The sequence below is a fragment of the Gastrolobium bilobum genome, unplaced genomic scaffold (genome assembly GCF_033153095.1).
Source record: "Gastrolobium bilobum isolate Gb01-03AN ecotype WA unplaced genomic scaffold, APGP_CSIRO_Gbil_v1 utg4266, whole genome shotgun sequence".
In the NCBI taxonomy this organism is placed as follows: domain Eukaryota; kingdom Viridiplantae; phylum Streptophyta; class Magnoliopsida; order Fabales; family Fabaceae; genus Gastrolobium; species Gastrolobium bilobum.
This window is the reverse complement of record NW_026896613.1, coordinates 117,382-136,064: the sequence shown is the minus strand read 5'-3', so window position 1 is coordinate 136,064 and position 18,683 is coordinate 117,382. Positions and strand designations below refer to the sequence as shown.

Sequence of the window (18,683 nt, the reverse complement as noted above, 5' to 3'; positions counted from 1 at the left end):
ATCACGAAGAAAAATTTTTTTGAAATTTTTTTTACTTTTTTTTAATCTTGTTTAAATTTTTATCCGTGCAATATTTATTTGTTTAGTTTTTTTATAAACATTTGTTTAGTTTTTATCAATTAAGTATTCGGAAACAATCAATTTATATTGATGTAAGTTTAAAATTTATTACCTTTTATTAATCTCTAATTGCATCTTATGATTTTCAAATAAGTTGATCTCTACCCTTTATTACTAATCAAAAGTGATTTTTTTTTTATGAATGATTGATCTTTTTATTTAAAAATTTTAAATTTTTAAAGTTAATTCTTTTAATGATATAAGATTATAATTAAAAGGACTATACTTAAAAAATTATAAATTTTAAAATTTAAAATAAGGGATAACTTCGTTGACTAAAATATGGTTAAAAAAAGGGCATCCAGATGAATTGCTAGTCACGTCTTTCAAAGGAGCTGAACTTTCCAAATTAATTTGTGTTTATGTCATTGCTTAGCAAAAAAAGGTTTGGTAAAAAAACAAAGATAAATAAGTCATATGGAACAATTGACTGACACTAATTTGTTTTTCTTCCGCCCATTAATTTTCAATATCCGGCGGTTATTTTAATTTATTAAGAATTAATAATTAATTAATGAGAATAATCTAATTAATTACAGTCATTTGATAGATAAAAATTAACCGTTAAGATTGAATGTAAGATTTATTATTTTTACACCGTTGTATATTAATCCTATATATATTTTAATATATATATATATATATATATTTTAATATATATATATATATATATATATATATATATATATATATATATATATATATAGAAAAAATATTTCTCAAGCAGTTTGGATATATTTATTTTTGTTCACCTTCAAATTATGTTTTTTTTGTTTATTTATTTTCTTATATTAATTGATTCATCTTTGAATAGTTATGATTCTTTTTTTGTCTCTCTTCCTTATGAGTTCTTTTTCATTTATATAATCCATGTTATATTTGTTCCTTTTAATTTGGGATTTATTCAGCCATATATCTAGATCTTTTTAAATTTTTAACCCTCTCTCTTTTAAATGAGTCTTATACACAAAGATACTCTCCCTAAAACAAAACCTTTATAATATTCGATGTCACTAAGAGTCCAGCATGCACACATGCTATTTTCAAGAGAAACATGCACAGGGATTCATCAATTACCACTCTCTTTAATACTTATTTGAGTGGATCTATTCAGTTTGATGTCACTGGTAAGGATTTCGAGGAGCCCAACAAGCAGGGAATCATTTGCATCAAATGAATTGATCATACTAGTGAGTTTGATACTATACGTGGAAAGAGACCTTAAAACAATTATATTTGACATTTAACTTATATAATCCTTATATTGTCTATTTCTTTCCTATTTAAATTTTCTTCACTCATGTTTAACTGCGCTTGAATTATCATCACTAATTTCATCTTGAATGTGGAATTAAGCTAAAACAATTAATTTACAATGTGGACAAGGGGGAGTAAGACAACTAGCCAACTCTACGGCTATAAATAATTAATGTTCAATGCACCAATGTATATGTTGCGGATGCTCAGTCATAGCTTTCGACCGTTATCTTCTTTGAATACTACACTAGAAAAGAGAAATTTAGTAGTGACACAGTTCGAATTTCAAAATAGAAGATCTGATCAAAAGTAGAATTACATACTTTACACATGAATATTAAAATATCCGTTTGGCCAGTACATTCACATATTATGACTTGAATGCCTGAGTTGGTACCTCCCTTATATATCTCCTTTGTGGTACACCTAATTATGTCTTTAGCACTTTCATATGCTCAGATACTAATTTTGTGTACAAGGTGTGATCATAATTTTATGTATTGGGCAAAATTCCGAAGAAAGAAACAAAAAACTTGATGATAATTAAGATCCAAAGAAGGGTAAACTCCAGTCAAGGAAAGCAACTTGCTATTTGCTCCTTCCTTTCTAGGAAGATGATTAAATTGGCCAAACAACATTAATAATTAAACATGCCCAGTATACTATCACGCATCCTTATTCTTTCAAGAATTTAGCAATTATTTTTAAGGGTACGATGTTTGTCCTTTCAAAAGGATATAAGTTATGTCATTTTAAGAGAAAGATAGAAACAATAAATGAAAATTATAGGGAAGAAAGTAAGTATTTTTTTAATTTAAATTTTAAATAAAAAAAATATTATTTTATGCCTATCTCTCTTTTAAAATAATATAATTTTATATTTTTTAAAATAATAAATATTTTCCCCAATTTTCAAACGTATAATCTCTTGATTAAATAAATTGAAATAAAAAGTATAAATGGGAGCGTCACCAACTACACTCATACCAGCAGTTAATTTATTTTGATAAAAATGTATTTTATAAGTAAAATTATGAATAAGATGAAACAATAAATGTTATTTGAGATTCTGATTTAACAGTGTTAGAAAATAATAGATAAAGTAAACATAAAAAAAGATAAGATCATTTGACATTGGTGTAAAATTTTAAAATTTGACACCAATATCCAATATTTGATTTTCACCAATCAACGGTTATCATTTATTGAGAATCAAATTTATTAATTAATATTAATTTTCAATAAATAATAACCGTTGATTGAAAAAAATAAATAGAATTTGATGTCAAATTTTAAAATTTTTATCCTGCCCCTAAAAAAATAGGTAAACTAACCTCTACATATTTATTGATATTAATTTATATTACTTTTCAAAATACATATATTTATCCCATTTTCATACACTGATAAATTGATTAAATAAATTAGATAAACACGTGTACCTTACATTCCTAATTCCTACCATAAGGAATGTATGCAAATGACATTACTCTGTTTAACTTTTCAAACAAAACCTAATTAAATAAAATAAAATTTACAGAGAAAATTTACCTTATGGTAGCCCAAATGGAACGCAACAAATGCAAATGATGGCCAGATATAAAGAATTTAAAAGATGCAGAGCAATGATGATGATGATGAAGGGTGATTAGCCTAGGGGCTAAAATTAACCTCACGCGAACGAGTCACATGGTAAAATAATACTCACTAAATATTAATAACTGACGGCACGTGCCGGCCAGCTACAGTAAAGCGAAAAGAGAATCGACGACCAAATCTTACCATCAAGACCGGGACCTCAACCTCTCCTTCCATGATCCAACGGCCACAAATCCAATCTCACCATCTGATCTCTATCCAACGGACCGTATTGAATCGAACTCCCACTCCCCTCATTGCTCCATAAATACACCAAACCCGCCTCTCACTACACGCTCCTTTCATTTTTACCTTCCGTCTCGTATCGTAACCTTCACGTTCAACTTCGAACAACTCATTTTTTTTTTCTTTCTCTCTTTTCTTTTTATTATTATTATTATTATTATTATTATTTTAAAAAGAAGAAGCTTTCTATTATAGTTTTCCAATTTCTACGTTTCCACAGAGCGTTGTGTTGTGTCTTATCTGACACAAAGAACAAGAACAAGTTCGGTTGAGTTGATGCCAGTGTTAGTGTGTGGGGTCTGTGAGTGGTTCCGGTGCGCCGCCGAGAGATGTTGCCGGCGGCTGACTTGATAAGAATATCCCGGTACCGGAGAAGGGAAGAAAAGATCTGATTGAGTTGAAACACGAAAAAATGGAAACTCAGAGGAGCCAGGCGAAGCTAACCAGAACCCATTCCTCGCTCCTTCGTTCTTCCCCAACAATCCGATCATCCATTCAGAGCCTCTCTTCAATCAACGAAGAGGAACTCGTGGCGGCGCAGCACCAGCAAAGCGACGACGACGACGACAAGAACAAGAAACCTTATAGGTCATCCTTTTCTTACACCCCCATACGAACCGGGTCGACCCGAATAACAACCCCGGTTGTTCTCGCGGTTGCCTCGCTCGGTTTCTTCGGCGCGTGTTCCCTCTTCCTCTACCTCTTCTACTTCTTCTACCTCGGGAACGACGACGTACCCACCTCCGAGAACCTGTTGCTGGCGTTGATCTTCATCGCCGTCGCGCTCTACTTCGCGTCCAAGAACAAGGGCCTCATCCACCGCGCCCTTTCGCTCGTGAAGCATTCCTGGGACGAGAATGTGAAACGGGTCGGGTTTTGCAAGGCTCCGTCGAAACCGGTTCAGTGGTTCATAGGGGATTCCGGTGGGGCGACGACGACGACGACGGTTACAGCGAAGGAGAAGAAGAAGAAGATTATAAGGGAAGGCGTGGAGTTTTACAGTAATGGGGACTTTTACGAAGGGGAGTTTCACAAAGGGAGGAGTAATGGGAGTGGGGTTTACAATTACTTTGTGAATGGGAGATATGAGGGTGATTGGGTTGATGGAAAGTATGATGGGTATGGAATTGAAAGCTGGACGAGAGGGAGTCGCTATAGGGGACAGTATAGACAGGGATTGAGGCATGGTTATGGGGTTTATAGGTTCTATACAGGGGATTCTTATGCAGGGGAGTGGTGTAACGGTCAGAGCCATGGCATGGGATTGCAAACTTGCTCCGATGCTAGCTGTTATATTGGTCAGTTTAAGTATGGTGTCAAGCATGGAATTGGATGTTACCATTTTAGGTGAGTTTCTTGTTTATGATGCTTGTGTTCATGTTGATTTTGATGGAAGAAGATTAGGGGATTGAATTTGGCTTTGTTATATGTTAATGGTCTTGAGCATTGGAAAATTTTTTGTTCTTTTTTAACTTTATTGTGTTAGATTATTATTCAATCTTTGTTATTGATTGTCACTTACTTGTGTGTTGGCCTTACGGTTTTTCAAATAGAACTGTGGATTTCATTTTTTATGTTGTGATTGATTTCTTGGATGATTTTGGATGTTTTGTGTGATTGAGTCTTTACTGGGTTTGGCTCAGGTGAATAGATTTCTTTGATGATCCGGATTTTCTTGCTGGTTCTGTTTTCTTTAGATTTGAAATCAACACTTTCTTGGAAGGACACTGTCAGTGTCACCCAGATACATCTCCCTTGTCCCTAATTCAATTTTTGATTTCTTGGATTCTATCACTTTATTAACTGCAGCTTCTGAGTTTTCACTTTTTTCTTGCATAGCTTTGTGGAATTTGAAGTACCAAGTTTATTTTCTTTCTCCCTTGTGCTGTCTTCTGATAAAATTATTTATACATTGACTTATCTCAATTTGGATATGTCCAATACTGATCTATGTCTCTGGTTCAAAGATATTCCATGATCTGACATGTTGCATATTGTCTATTAATGGCAGTATTGCAAAGTTTTTCCTTGTAATTAGTATCTATTATCTCGTGGGAGAGACTATAGTAGACAATAGCAGGTTCTGGATTGCTTCAAAAAAATTCTTTTTAACTCATTGTATGTTCCATTTCGATGCAGAAATGGAGATAGATATGCTGGAGAGTATTTTGGGGACAAAATACATGGATTTGGGGTCTATCACTTTGCCAATGGTCACTGTTACGAGGGAGCATGGCATGAGGGCCGTAGGCAAGGAATAGGCACTTACACTTTTCGAAATGGTGACAGAAGATGTGGTGAATGGGATGCTGGCAACCTCAAGCACCCTCTACCACCACTAACCGATGTTGTCCTTCGAGCAGTTCAGGTAATTGTAATTAACATTTACTTATTACCTATCATAGTTGCCTTCTTGCTATAATCCATTTACAAATGTTGGTACTTTTCTCATACATACATGTATGTCTTTACAAATTGCAGGCTGCAAGGAAAACAGCAGAGAATGCTATAAACCTTAGGCGCATGGATGACCATGTTAATAATGCAGTAATCGCTGCAAACAAGGCTGCCACTGCTGCTAGAGTTGCTGCTGTGAAAGCTGTTCAGAACAGGATGGATGGAAAATTTTGTGATACTGATGTCTAAGAATTAGATGTTACCTTTTGTTTGGAATTGTAAATTTTTACTAATTTTGAGTACTTGGAAGATGTCACCCCGACGAGCAAAAGCTTATCGGTGGTTGAAAGAGAGTCTCTAGTTTTGATGTTTGTTTCACCTCACTGTAACTTGTATATAAACCTTGTATATCAATGAAAGATGAATTTCTCAAGTTCTTTCTTGATGGATTATTTTATTTTACACGCCACTTTCAAATGAGCTTCACATTAAGATGTGGTGGGAAGCCAAATAAAATACTGGCATACTTGATTCTGCAAATATCTATTTTTAGTGTTCAGAATATTTTTATAGGATGTGAGGTGACTCTTTCTAAAATTGATTAACTCGAGGATTGGTTCTTCTTTTGGTAATTATCCCTGCTCTCAGCGAAAGTCCATGATGGGGCGGTTCTAAGTGGTTTTTCCTTTCAATCAACGCAAGATATATAATATATATTTGTTAATCCAGCAGGAAATTGAGATTATGTGAAAAAGCATATGCTGGTGTAAGATTGACCTTCATGCACAGAGAATAATGGCTGTGCCCATACTCGTATTACACCCAAATTGTTGACATGAATAAACACACAGCTGAGGGTGATAAGTCTCTGGATAAGACTCTTCAATTAGGCCAACAACTCCTTATGAAGGGTCTAAACCACCCATCACCGAAAATCCTGTCTGCATGTTGTTCAGGATATTAATTATAATGAGAGAAACCGCCAATAGAAGGAAACAAATGAATGACAATATAATATCATTATATTTGTAATAAGAATCCATGTGACGCTCTCCTCATGTTGGACAATGACAGGAATTCTCTTTCCATTATTATTTTGTTTAAACTGTAGGCACATGATGTTGTGGTGGGCAAGATCTTTATCCCTTTCCACAAAAAAATAAAAGGAAAAAGAGTATGACTTTTCTAGCATGCTAGATCTACAATCGGAGGCCCTTAATTCTTAAAAAGCACATAAATTACCTTTTTATTTTATTATTTCCCTTGCTACTTTTTTTGGGCTAATTTTCATTAAGATGTGTCAGATTCTTTTTCGTGCCACTAGTTTTAACTTTGTATTTTATCTAGTCCTGGATTCAAATCTCTCATATTTTAAGCTTTCTTGTTCAACGACTCCACATGCAACTAAGAAATGTCCAACAAGGAAAGGGTAGGTTATACAGTAAGGTGCATTAATGCCCTAATGAAATGAACCTTTTTTTTTGATACAAACGAAATGAACTTTAGTTATCTCTTGACTTGCCATTTAGTTGTTTTGAATGGCTCCAATAATCTCGAGAAGTGGTCCTTAGGAGACTCGTTCCCGTAATAAATAGTGCTTAACGAGAAGGAAAAAATAAAAATAAAAAACTTCGTGCAGCATTTGTTCCTCTTGATGATATACGAGGAGGATGGTGTTTTATTATATTAGGTTGCTTTTATTCATACGATCCATTACTTCTCATAAGATCTTGTGGCACCACGCTGCCATCTAGGACCATAATTACAACAAGCTATGAACCGGTCGAATTACCTTATTTTATTTGAACCGGTTAAAAGTTTATCCTTTTAAAAGAACTTAATTTATGTCCTTTTACAATTTATAATTATGTATTAAAAATAATATATAGTTATAATATTATAGTTATATTTTTTTCGTTCTACGTAAGCAAATAATATCTAATGAGAAAAAAAATACAATTTTAATATTATAAGTATGTACCCTTAATACTTATAAATTGCTAAAAGGACATAAATTACATCCTTTAAAAAGATAAATCATTTCCTCTTTTGATTAAGGTTATATAATATTTTCCTTATTTATTTATCCCTCATTCAGTGGAGCCAACATGGCTGATAAACAATTATGGCGTTACACTTTTCACGCTAAGAAAATATTTCCATGTTTTGAAGATTCATCTTCTTCTTGAGAAAACTTCATTTTCACTGGGGTTTTTGATTTATTATTTGATTTCATATGATTTTAAATTTATCACTTACACTTACTGTGTTGAAATAATTTATCATTTAACTTCTATAGTTTCATATTTTTATTTGAACCCCTTGTGGTTACAAATTTTTTCACTTAGATAACTTGTGGTTTAAAAAATAAATATTTAAATTAAATTTTCTCGATTTTTTATTTTATATCCTCGTGTAATGTATTTAGGGTCTAAAAATTATTTCAAGTTATTTATTCTAAAATTAATTTATAAATTATCTTAATTTTTATTTATTTTAAAAATATATTTAAAATTTTAAAAATATCATTTAAGATAAATTAAATATGTTTTATCAAAATAAGATATTTACTTTATTTAGATAATTTTATAATGATATCGGATAAAAAATAGATAAAATAAAATAATATTTGATTTGAATTTATTTTCTTGATAAAAATAAGGGAATTTTTTTAATTTTTTAATTTTTTTAAATCCTAAATACATTAGGTGAGGATATAAAATAAAAAAGAGAAAAAATTATTTTTGTAAATAAGGGGTCTAAGTGAAAATTTGAAATCACGAGGGCTTAAATGATAAATTATTTATGTACAATGGACCTAAGTGATATATTTAAAATCACAAAAAATTAAATGATAAATCAAAAAATCACAACAGGTGAAAACGATGTTTTTTCCTTCTTCTTTAATATTCACTTTGCAAAAACTCTAAATGAGCTCAATCACATCCTCTTGATTTTCAGCTTGCTCGAGACCTCAACAGTGATCATCAAAAATCGGAATTCATATTGTTGCCTCTCTAGTTATTATTATATTAATATATTTCACCCTGCAAAAAATACATCGTATCCTTCCCCTTTTGACAAATTCACAACCAAATTGGCTATCATAATTGGGTGGATTATGGTTTTAATGGGTAATTTTATTGGTTTGGTTGCCTAGTTAGTGGTCAATTTCTGACTAGTACTCCAACTGCAACAATAAATAAGATTTTATTGTTTTTGTTTTCTCTCTTATACATGAACCTTTTATCCCGGTCAAAATTTCCTGAAGAATCCCTGTAAAAATATATCTTCTGAGAACTATGCGGCACTGCCATTACGCAAGAGACTAACATGAGACCAGCCAAATGGAAATTAAAGGAGAATATCTAATTTAAACAACAAACTTCTACTAAAAAGGTTTTCCTACTACTTTTGGTAACTTGTTTAAGAAATTCCCAAAAGCGACCGTACTATAATTTGGATAATTAAAATTTTACAAAATGACTTCTCATGTTGTCAGAAAATACTTTCCTCCTATCACTCTTATATTGAAAAAATACATAATTATGGGTCTGTTTGATTGTGTTTTGGTGTTTTTGTTCTTAAAACTATTTTGTAGAATAATTATGAAAATAATTGTTTTCTATATTTTTTTTGTTTTGAAAGTTAAAAACAAAAACAAAAAACAAAAACAAATAAGACATGATCTCTAAATTTGATTCTAGAAACGAAAAATTAGTTACAGTTTTTTAATTTTTTTTTTACAAAACAGGTCTTACCAAACGAGTTTTTTGGTTTTTTGTTCTGAAAATAAAAAAATTGTTTTTAAAAACAGTAATCAAACAGAGCTTATATTTTGTTTTTTGTTTTTTGTTTTTTAAAAATTGGTGGAACTCATTTAAGTTGTTTCTGTTGAAATCACTCATCCTCTCCTATTGCATGAAAAATGCAAAGCCCTTAAAATTTACGAAGATATGTATTTATGAGATGATGCATCAACCATCTATTAAAATATGTACATTTTGATAATCTTAAAAAGTTATTCAAGACATTTCTGGCATTATTTCCACAAAGCCTATATATACTACTTTGTTTTGGGAGTTGATCATGTGTTAATTAATATGACCATGTCATGTAGGTCAATTATAACTATACATAAGTGAGTTAATGGTGATAAAGGAGGAGAGAAAAAATATAAGGATAGGAAGTTGCACATCATCATATCATCGTTGATTTAATTATTAATGGTTAAGATCCTCCCACATGATATGATCATGTTAAATTACACATGAGAGAATCTATTTCCCTTTGTTTTAGATATTTTATTATTACACCTTGATTTCATAACAACTCATCCAAACAACACAAATCCAATTCATTTACCCTGTTTTTCTGAAGTACTTTATGTTCAAAAAAATTCTTTTTACTTGCTTCACAAGATCTTGCGAATAATATTTGAGCAAGATTATCATTTTTTTTTTTAAATATGGTAACTACAAAATTACAAAAAATCTTACCAGGGGAATTGAGAAAGGGAAGGATGGTTCTTCCAAGTGTCACCAAAGTAGAAATCTTTCGAAAAACTTTGTGGCATTGTATTATTGAAATCAATAATTTCAATGGCCATTGCTGCAATTTCGTAAACTTAAAACTATTCCCTATTTTAAAATCAATTTTCTATTACAAGAAGAGTTCTGAGCGGGAAAGCATGTCTGGCTCTTGCATTTATTATGCATTATCACTTGAACATTTGCCCTGTGTCATTGTTCCCTCATTAATGTTTCCATTTATTTCTCCAATATTGTTTTAAATTATTGGAGTTATACCTCTATCCGAGGAACAAAATTATTGCAAGTATATTTTTTTAATGCATAATCATAAACTAAATATATTATAATCATGCAACTTTGCTTGGACATTAGTTGCTAGTCCCACTAACTCTAGAACGGATAAGTCAATCTTCTCTTGATTTATTTTATTTTGTTAGATAGTATAACACGTTGTTTCTTCTTGTTCCGTTTCCCCGCATTCATGTATTCATTCGTGAAGAAAAGGATATAATTTTTTATTTTATTTTCTTAACTCTTTGGCGAGGCATTAATGTCAATGTGACAAACTATGATTGCAGCTGGTCGATGTTCACTGCAAAGACTCTATAGAATACATAATTGTAGAAGAACCCTTTTGATTCTTTTACTTTGCGTTCGATTTAATCAAAACCATATCATGACGTAAACAGTACATTCGGTTTACAACAAGATAAATTGATAATTGAGTAGCCCAATTGGGTAACTCCAATCCTAAGTAGGCAGGTATTTTCTTTTTTTGAATTTCCCACGAACTACATGACATTAAAGTGTTTTTGTTTTTTTGTTTTTTGGTACAACATTAAAGTGTATTTAATTCTCCAAGAGAGTAGATAGATGGTATAGGCAGGCAGATGCTGAAACCTGCACTGCAGTACTATTTCCTGGACATCAAAAGGATATTTTCCAAAGGTATTCTGGAATATGTTTTTTTATATTGCTTAAGATAATATATAAAATAATTTTATCTCATACAACACATAAAAAAAAAAAATAAGATTCGTTAAGGAAAAAATGAATTATATCTATCTTTTATACATGTATGAGACAAAATTATCTTATGTAACATATAAAATACATTTTCTTTTATTCAAATCCATTTTGAGTTTTGTTGTATTCAATTTTTTTTTATATTATCCCAATTTATTATTTGAAATAAATATGATGTTGATATTGATATTGATTATCCCAGTTCATCAATTAGTTCAATTAATCTTATTCTTATTCGAGTCAGGTAAAATTACCCTATCAAATTTTAACAGAGCTAATTTTTTTTTTTTTTTTTTTTTTGGAAACATGCTAAATTCTTTTGAACTCGAACCGAAGACACTTGAACCTTGTCTCTGGTATAGGCTCATTTCTTCTTCTTTCTTCTACTTTTTTTGGTAATTGTATAAGCTCATTTCTAATCCAAGATGTAGTGTGGGCCAGTATCTAATCTCAGATGTTTGTCTCTTCTCTCATCTTGCAATTGTAATTTGATCTTGTCTCCTGCATTGATTTATATTTTTAGTGTACTTTTTAAATAGGGTACTATTAATATCACGTTGCATGAGAACAGAGACAAAATAGTGAGATCCACTATTTGTAAAAAAAAAAAAAATAATAATAATAATATAAACCTCACTACTTTGTCTTTATTGTATGAGATAATTATATGATGCAACATGAGATAATTATTTCTCTTTTAAATATATTTAATTTTAACAAGATTGATAGAGTGTTAAGATATAAAAAAATATTTCATAATATTATTATTAAAATTAGTTTTCGTAGAATTGTTTTATTTCTTATTTAATTAGAATCACGATTTTTTTTATTATTATAAATAGAGATTAATGTGTATTCTTTGTATCACATTTTTAACCCATTTTTTTTTTGGGTACAGGTTTAACCCATTATATTACATCGTTAAATATACACGTCAGAATATTAATTAAAGTCCTTATTCCCTCCTTCTTTCTTCTTTGTACAGTTTCCCTTCCTATTTCATAGATTCTTTCCTGACACGGAGAAAGTGAAGGGTAGCTTTGAAAGTCACCGAAAGGTAGTTTTAAGAAAGCGGTAATTAAATTTTTCAAAATATATATTCTGTTCAGACATCAAGACAAAGCCATTGTGACACTATAAAATGTATGCCCTTTTTTTTTTTTGGCATTAACGGATTGCAGTATTCAAGCGAATAAATAAAGAAAAATCTGTCGTTTTTGTAGTTCGAGAAATACTATTTGCTGGACACATGAGATGATTCCTTTTGCACCTTTTTTATGGAAATTGTAGTGACCCGTTTGCATTTAGTGTTTGAATATATTTTGCCAAAGAAGTAATGACATGAAAATATATCGGATGTCCAAAAAATCTACAATATTTGTCAATTTTAACCATGCATTTTCGAATCTGATACATGTATGAGTAATCTTTTAGACGGTCTCTATCAAAACAAAAATAAAATAAAATAAAATAAAATTAACGGGTAGGTAGGCTTTTATTTTGAATTGTTGAGTCCCTATACTCCAAAACGGAAATAACATTCTCTTCTGATATTCCGGCTCAAAACGGAAAAATGGACAAAAAAAAAAAAGAGACAACATATTCAACTCAACTCAACTCAACTCAAATTCCATAGCATGATTTAGGTGTGGCTTAGCTTTCAATGTTAACGAAATGATAGATAAATTTTCCCTAACCCAAAAATAGTCATTAATTAATAGATAAATAAATGACAAAGAAGTATATACAACCATGTATGGATGTGTTCTCTTGAAACCGGGAAGCTGTCTGCTTTGACCTGCTAGTGCTAATTAATGGAGATTTTAATAATAGGCAACTATAAAAAGTATTACATAGTGACGTTTGAACCTTTGAAACAGAAAAAGAAAAAAGCCTTGTCCTTAATTCAAAGTAGCTGGGCGGGTCACAAAAAAAGATGTGAACTCAAAAAACCTTAAAACCTGATGCTGTGGACCATTTCTCTTAATACAATTTTTAAGTCCTTTTCTTAGTAACAGTGACAAATCACAGTAATCAATGTGGTGAGAGTATGAACCAATTGTGGGCTGTGAGAGTGGGTCAGGTCAATTCACCTAATCCGATCGTCTTTCTTGACTTTCTCACGGACATCATGTTATCTGTGTTTATGTCAACAAAGATTTTTACGTACTCCTAAAGAAAAAGAAATTTATAATTGTATCATCATTTAATATATGTTTTTTTTTTTTTTTTGGATACAATCATTTAATATATGTTATTTCAGCTATTTGACTGACTATTATCATATATCATTTTAAAGGAGGTAAAGTTATATCATTTTAAATGAGAAAAAAAAAAAAAATCATTGAAGAGAGAGTGGACAAAAAAAATAAATGTGTGAGTCTCACTTCTTTGTGAGAGTGAAATAACACAAGTTGTATTATTTAAGAAGACAAACATTTTTTCCTATAAAATATTATTTTACTTTAACTATAATTTTTTATTTTATAATTGAAGTAGTAAACATTGAATGATACATATAAAAAACTTAGGTTACTCCCAAGACTCAAGAGCACAACAAATATCTTGTTTCTAAATGTTATCATAGGTTTAGTTGATGTAGTTCGCAATTAAATTACCAACAACATTCTGAAAAGATAACTTAATTTGACCATAAAAAAATGGTTTCATCACTCGTAAATCATATCATTGCATTGCACCACCTCATTTACACTTGCATATTACTGGGGAAAACGGATACATCCACTGTTTATTATTTAACTCAGTTTCTTTTGCCACTTCCTCTTCTTTTTATGACTGTTCATTAGATGCGTGCACCATCATTGAAAGCACAATTCAAAATCAGCTGACGATTCATCCTCAAAATACATTAGTAATTTTAGCTATCCTCACATAAAACTCGATCAATGTGATAGAGTAATTTTTGTTAATTTATGTTCAATAGAGTTAAAAGACATGAATTAAAGAAAATCGTTATTGTTGATGTGAGGTAATTAAGAGTAGGGCATATCTTTTATCTTATCTTCTATTCCAATTAAGAGATTTGTGTTAGTTTAGTTTATTTTTATTTGTTTTATCTTATCTGTTTTTTATCTTATATATGGAACAAATCTTTTGACTCAGCTGTAAAACTTGAAGGCTTACTCTTCATTTCAACCTTTGATTTTCATTAAATTTATTAAGGTATATCAATTACTAATTATTAATTTCAAATAAATGACAACCGTTAACGGGAGAAATTAATGGCTAGATGAAGAGTAAGACTTCGAAGTCTTACACCAAATATATATATATATATATATATATATATATATATATATATATATATAGATAAGACATTCTTACACCGGTATAAGAATAAAAAGCCTTATACCAAAATTTTGATTATTGATTTGCTTGTAAGATGTATCTAACAAATCAAATATCTAATAAATCAAAGCCGTTAAGTATAAATAGGATCAACTATCAAGAATATTAAGAGTATAAGTTATATCGATGTCAAATCATCTTAAACCTCTATATATATATATATAGGAAACATTAGCCTCATATGATAGGAGACAACAAGTCTCTCCTAGACACTCAAAAAGATATGCGAGCCACTTAATTTTTTTTTTCTCTTTTCTTGTATAGTAGGACCCATATAAGTTTGTGAGTACAACTTGATATATCTTATCTCCTATTGCATAAGAAAATAAAATCCATATATATATATATAAGAAAAATATTTTCTCATGTTGTAACCCTTCAACTTGAGTGCAAAATTATTCTTTTTTTTTTTAATAAATATGAAGTCCATCACTAGTTGAATCACATCATAATATGAGAATTCAATTCTGATGTAACAGAATCAAACTCCATTTACATATGTGTCTGTAGTATTAGTGGGTGTAAATATACATGGAATACACAATGTCATTTGGTTCTGTTAGCACTCTCTTGATGATGGCTTGAGCTTTTGACTTATTCAAGCCTTGTGGCTTATATTGAAAAGAATGACAACCATCAACATTGATGACTTACTTTCATATATAATTCGTACGTTCATTAAAGAAGTTTGTCTTCGGATCAAATTATGTAGACATGGTCGGTGAAGTCGAAATGGTGCTTTGGAATTTCCTTTTCTTAAGAGAGAAGGTAATTGAGGCAGCCGCGACCGGCCCAATTCATAGAAAGAGACTAGAAATTTTCTTATATTCTAAGTGTCTGTTTGGATCATCTTATTTTTAAGCTAGAAGCTACTTATAAGCATAAGTTAGGCCAAACAGGTTTTGAAAAAAGCTCTTATAACGAAAAGCTCTTTTTTTATAATAAAGAAAAAAATTGAAAAATTAAAAGCTCCTAGGAGGAGCTTTTTTTTAAGCTCTTATCTGTTTTTCTTGAATTGTGTGCTTTTTTTTAAAATGAAGAGTGATAAAGATAGAGAGAGAAATAATTTTCTTGAAATATGTACTTTTAACTAATTTTTAAGCTAAAATTTTTATGTAATTTCCAAACAGCTTTTAGCTTCTTTTTTTAAGCTTTGTTTTTAGCTTTAGCTTATAAGTAGCTTCTAGCTTAAAAATAAGAGGATCCAAACAGGCTCTAAATAAGTAAATGTTACCCCTCTCTTTCTCTCTCTCATATATATATATATATATATATATGGGAAAAGTTCTTTTAACTCCAGAGTAAGACTTTTGAGTCTTACTTTCCATATCGACAGTTAGATTCGATATTATTATAGAAATATATTTTATATATAGACATCTACTTTAGTTTTAGTACAATGTCGATGGAAATCAACAGTTGTCATTTATAGTATAATTAATTAATTAATATAACTTCCTAAACTATAACCGTTGGATGGATGAATAGGGTTCTAATTGAGTTAAAATGTTAAATACACTAAGACATTAGGATTTAACTAATTGATTTGAAATAGATGAATTGTCTGAACTAATGAGTTAATTAATTATAAGAATTAATTCAGATTTATAAAGAGGATCAAAGGTGAAATGTACTCAGGGTATAGTTCTTTATTATAATTCCTTAATCGTTCTTGCAAGGAATGTGAAATGGTAGCATACAACATAACGTATAAATGAATAAATTGTTAACCGGAAGTTATAATTGTGTATGCTACAATTTGATGATTTACAAACTATGACAAAACCATGACTACTCCCAAAATATGAAGTTGCCCTAATTCAATAGATTCATTTTTTTCACCGTGAAAAAGGTGGCCAGACATATACATTCTAACATAAAAGGAAGGTCTCTCATCGTCTGTAATTCTGTATGTAGTAATTTGTTCACATGTTCGGATGTTCCAACTCAAAATATGCGCACTAACCTTTAGCACTTGTATCGTGGGAGAGAATAAGATGTATCGATGACCTTCATTTTGCTGCCTTGGATCAGTCATCATTGTGTTCCCGAATTTGGGTTGAATAACTCTATTAACATAACAGCACATGCACATAGTTGCCCACCAAGAGCAATGGGCCAGTGTAAAGATAGAACGAAACTCCATTTCCAAAAGGTTTCACTTTATTTTTGAACAATGAGTTCGAGGAAAGGCCCATCCTGGTCCACCTGAGTGTCTTAAGTGGATTTGTTCTTGTCCTCATGTGGTATGGATAATATTAGACATACTTGGCCCCATAAAAAAGCAAACCCCCAGTTGCAACCTAACAAAGTTTGCTTAATAAAAAAGGAAGGATAAGGAAATTTGATGATATAACAATATCATATAAATAATCTGGCTTTTCACTTTTCTGTGTGTTTACTAATCTATTGCTCTAACGGTCATTTCTTTCTTAAAGTTGTTGTTTCCTTTCCACCCGTTCCCTTTTCTTTGTACTTGATGAGTTGCAATTCTTTCTTAAAAAATACAATACTACTTTTAATTTTGCGAGAGGAAAAAAACTCAAAAAACACTTAACAATCAAGAAGCAAATGGAAATGAAAGAATTAAAATCCACAAGGCCTCGATTCTTATGCATGGAGTACATGCTTTCCAAGACAAGAGATGATACATGTTATGTTTTGTTACCAATAGTATAGTCTATAGATACTACTATTGGAATAGATATCAAGTGTTAGGACCTATGGCATGGATGGACTGATATAGAAAGCAAAAGAATTCTCATTTTGAAGTTTCTCCTTCTTCACATAGAAGTAAGCTGTTAACACTCCAAAAATCTCAAAACAAACCATGAGAATTTAGCAGCAGGCAATGTGCCCCAAACACTCATCCTTTTCCTACCCCCGGAAGGAACAGTGTGAAGCCTCAAAACCTATGTTATAACCAACCCCCCCCTCTAAAAAGAATCACTTTATGCAAACCCATAAGTCATCCTTTGCTCTCTATCTCCATCACACACACATATATATATATATATATATATAAATATGCTTCTGCCTTCATCAATTCCATACGCAAATCCTAAACCCATAATAATCAACTTAATTAACACATTGAAAATAATGTCATTAAGCCCTCCAAGAGAGAGAAGCAATGGCCAACCCAGGAGGAACTTCCAACTCTACTGGTGCTTCCAGTGCAATCGCATGGTTCGGTTCGCACCCGATAACCCCTCCGAGATCACGTGCCCGCGATGCTTTGGCCAATTCATCTGCGAGTTAAACATGCCAAGGCCAAGACTCGTCGTGGATTTCACCGCCCACGATCCTTCCCCAGAAGCGCGTTTGCTGGAAGCGCTTTCTCTCATGCTGGACCCACCCATCCGACGTCGCTTCGCCGACGAAGGCGAAAACGAAACCCAACGCCCACGCCCACGCCCACGCTGGGTTCACCGGCGGCCCCACACAGCAGAACCAGACGCGGAAGATGCTCCCGTGGTTCGCACGAGGCGTCCCCGACATCGTGGTTCCGAACCAGAACCAGAACCAGAACCTGGGATCCAACCTCCTCTACCTCGTACATGGATCATTCTTCAGCCAATTGGCGAGAGAGTCAGTCCTATCCCACGCGGTGTCGATTCAAGAGACTACCTTTTCGGGCCAGGTCTGAACGAACTCATAGACCAGTTGACGGAGAATGACCGGCAGGGTCCGCCGCCGGTGCCGGAAAGTGCTATCAACGCAATCCCCACGGTGAAAATATTGAGCACGCATTTGAAGGAGAATTCTCATTGCCCTGTTTGCCAAGAGGAATTTGAAGTTGGTGGCGAAGCAAGGGAACTTCCATGCAAGCATATATACCATTCTGATTGCATTGTTCCTTGGCTTAGGCTTCACAATTCTTGCCCCGTTTGCCGGGTAGAGGTTCCGGTGGTGTCCGATAATGAAGAAGAAGAAGAGAGTAGTGAGGGTGGAGAAGGCAGGTTCAGGAGGTGCTTGAGGTGGACACGCCTTGCTTCTCTTTGGCCCTTTCATGGAAGGTATCATCATCGACGGGTTCATCCTGGAGGTGGAAGAGGCAATGTTGCTGCTGCTGATTCTTCAAGGGGTGATAATTAA

General features: G+C 32.1%; 2 protein-coding genes across 2 annotated transcripts; both read left to right on the top strand.

Moving 5' to 3' along the window:
* Positions 1 to 3,460: 3,460 nt before the first annotated feature.
* On the top strand, positions 3,461 to 6,075 carry LOC133300946 (phosphatidylinositol 4-phosphate 5-kinase 5-like). Its single transcript, XM_061500530.1, has 3 exons — positions 3,461 to 4,608; positions 5,401 to 5,629; positions 5,743 to 6,075. Exons 1-3 carry the CDS (start codon positions 3,674 to 3,676, stop codon positions 5,905 to 5,907), a joined length of 1,329 nt encoding a protein of 442 aa, XP_061356514.1. The 5' UTR covers positions 3,461 to 3,673; the 3' UTR covers positions 5,908 to 6,075.
* An 11,612-nt stretch (positions 6,076 to 17,687) lies between these two features.
* LOC133300939 (probable E3 ubiquitin-protein ligase RHC1A) lies at positions 17,688 to 18,683 on the top strand. Its single transcript, XM_061500523.1, has 2 exons — positions 17,688 to 18,044; positions 18,162 to 18,683. The coding sequence occupies exons 1-2, from the start codon at positions 17,688 to 17,690 to the stop codon at positions 18,681 to 18,683; spliced, it is 879 nt and encodes a 292-aa protein (XP_061356507.1).

Bases quoted from the DNA above. Each gene is read 5' to 3' on its own strand.
- LOC133300939 (XM_061500523.1), top strand. From the start codon at position 17,688: ATGTCATTAAGCCCTCCAAGAGAGAGAAGCAATGGCCAACCCAGGAGG. The intron at 18,045-18,161 runs GCGGAAGATGCT...ATCATTCTTCAG, and splicing joins CCCACACAGCAGAACCAGAC to CCAATTGGCGAGAGAGTCAG.
- LOC133300946 (XM_061500530.1), top strand. From the start codon at position 3,674: ATGGAAACTCAGAGGAGCCAGGCGAAGCTAACCAGAACCCATTCCTCG. The intron at 4,609-5,400 runs GTGAGTTTCTTG...ATTTCGATGCAG, and splicing joins ATTGGATGTTACCATTTTAG to AAATGGAGATAGATATGCTG. The intron at 5,630-5,742 runs GTAATTGTAATT...TACAAATTGCAG, and splicing joins TTGTCCTTCGAGCAGTTCAG to GCTGCAAGGAAAACAGCAGA.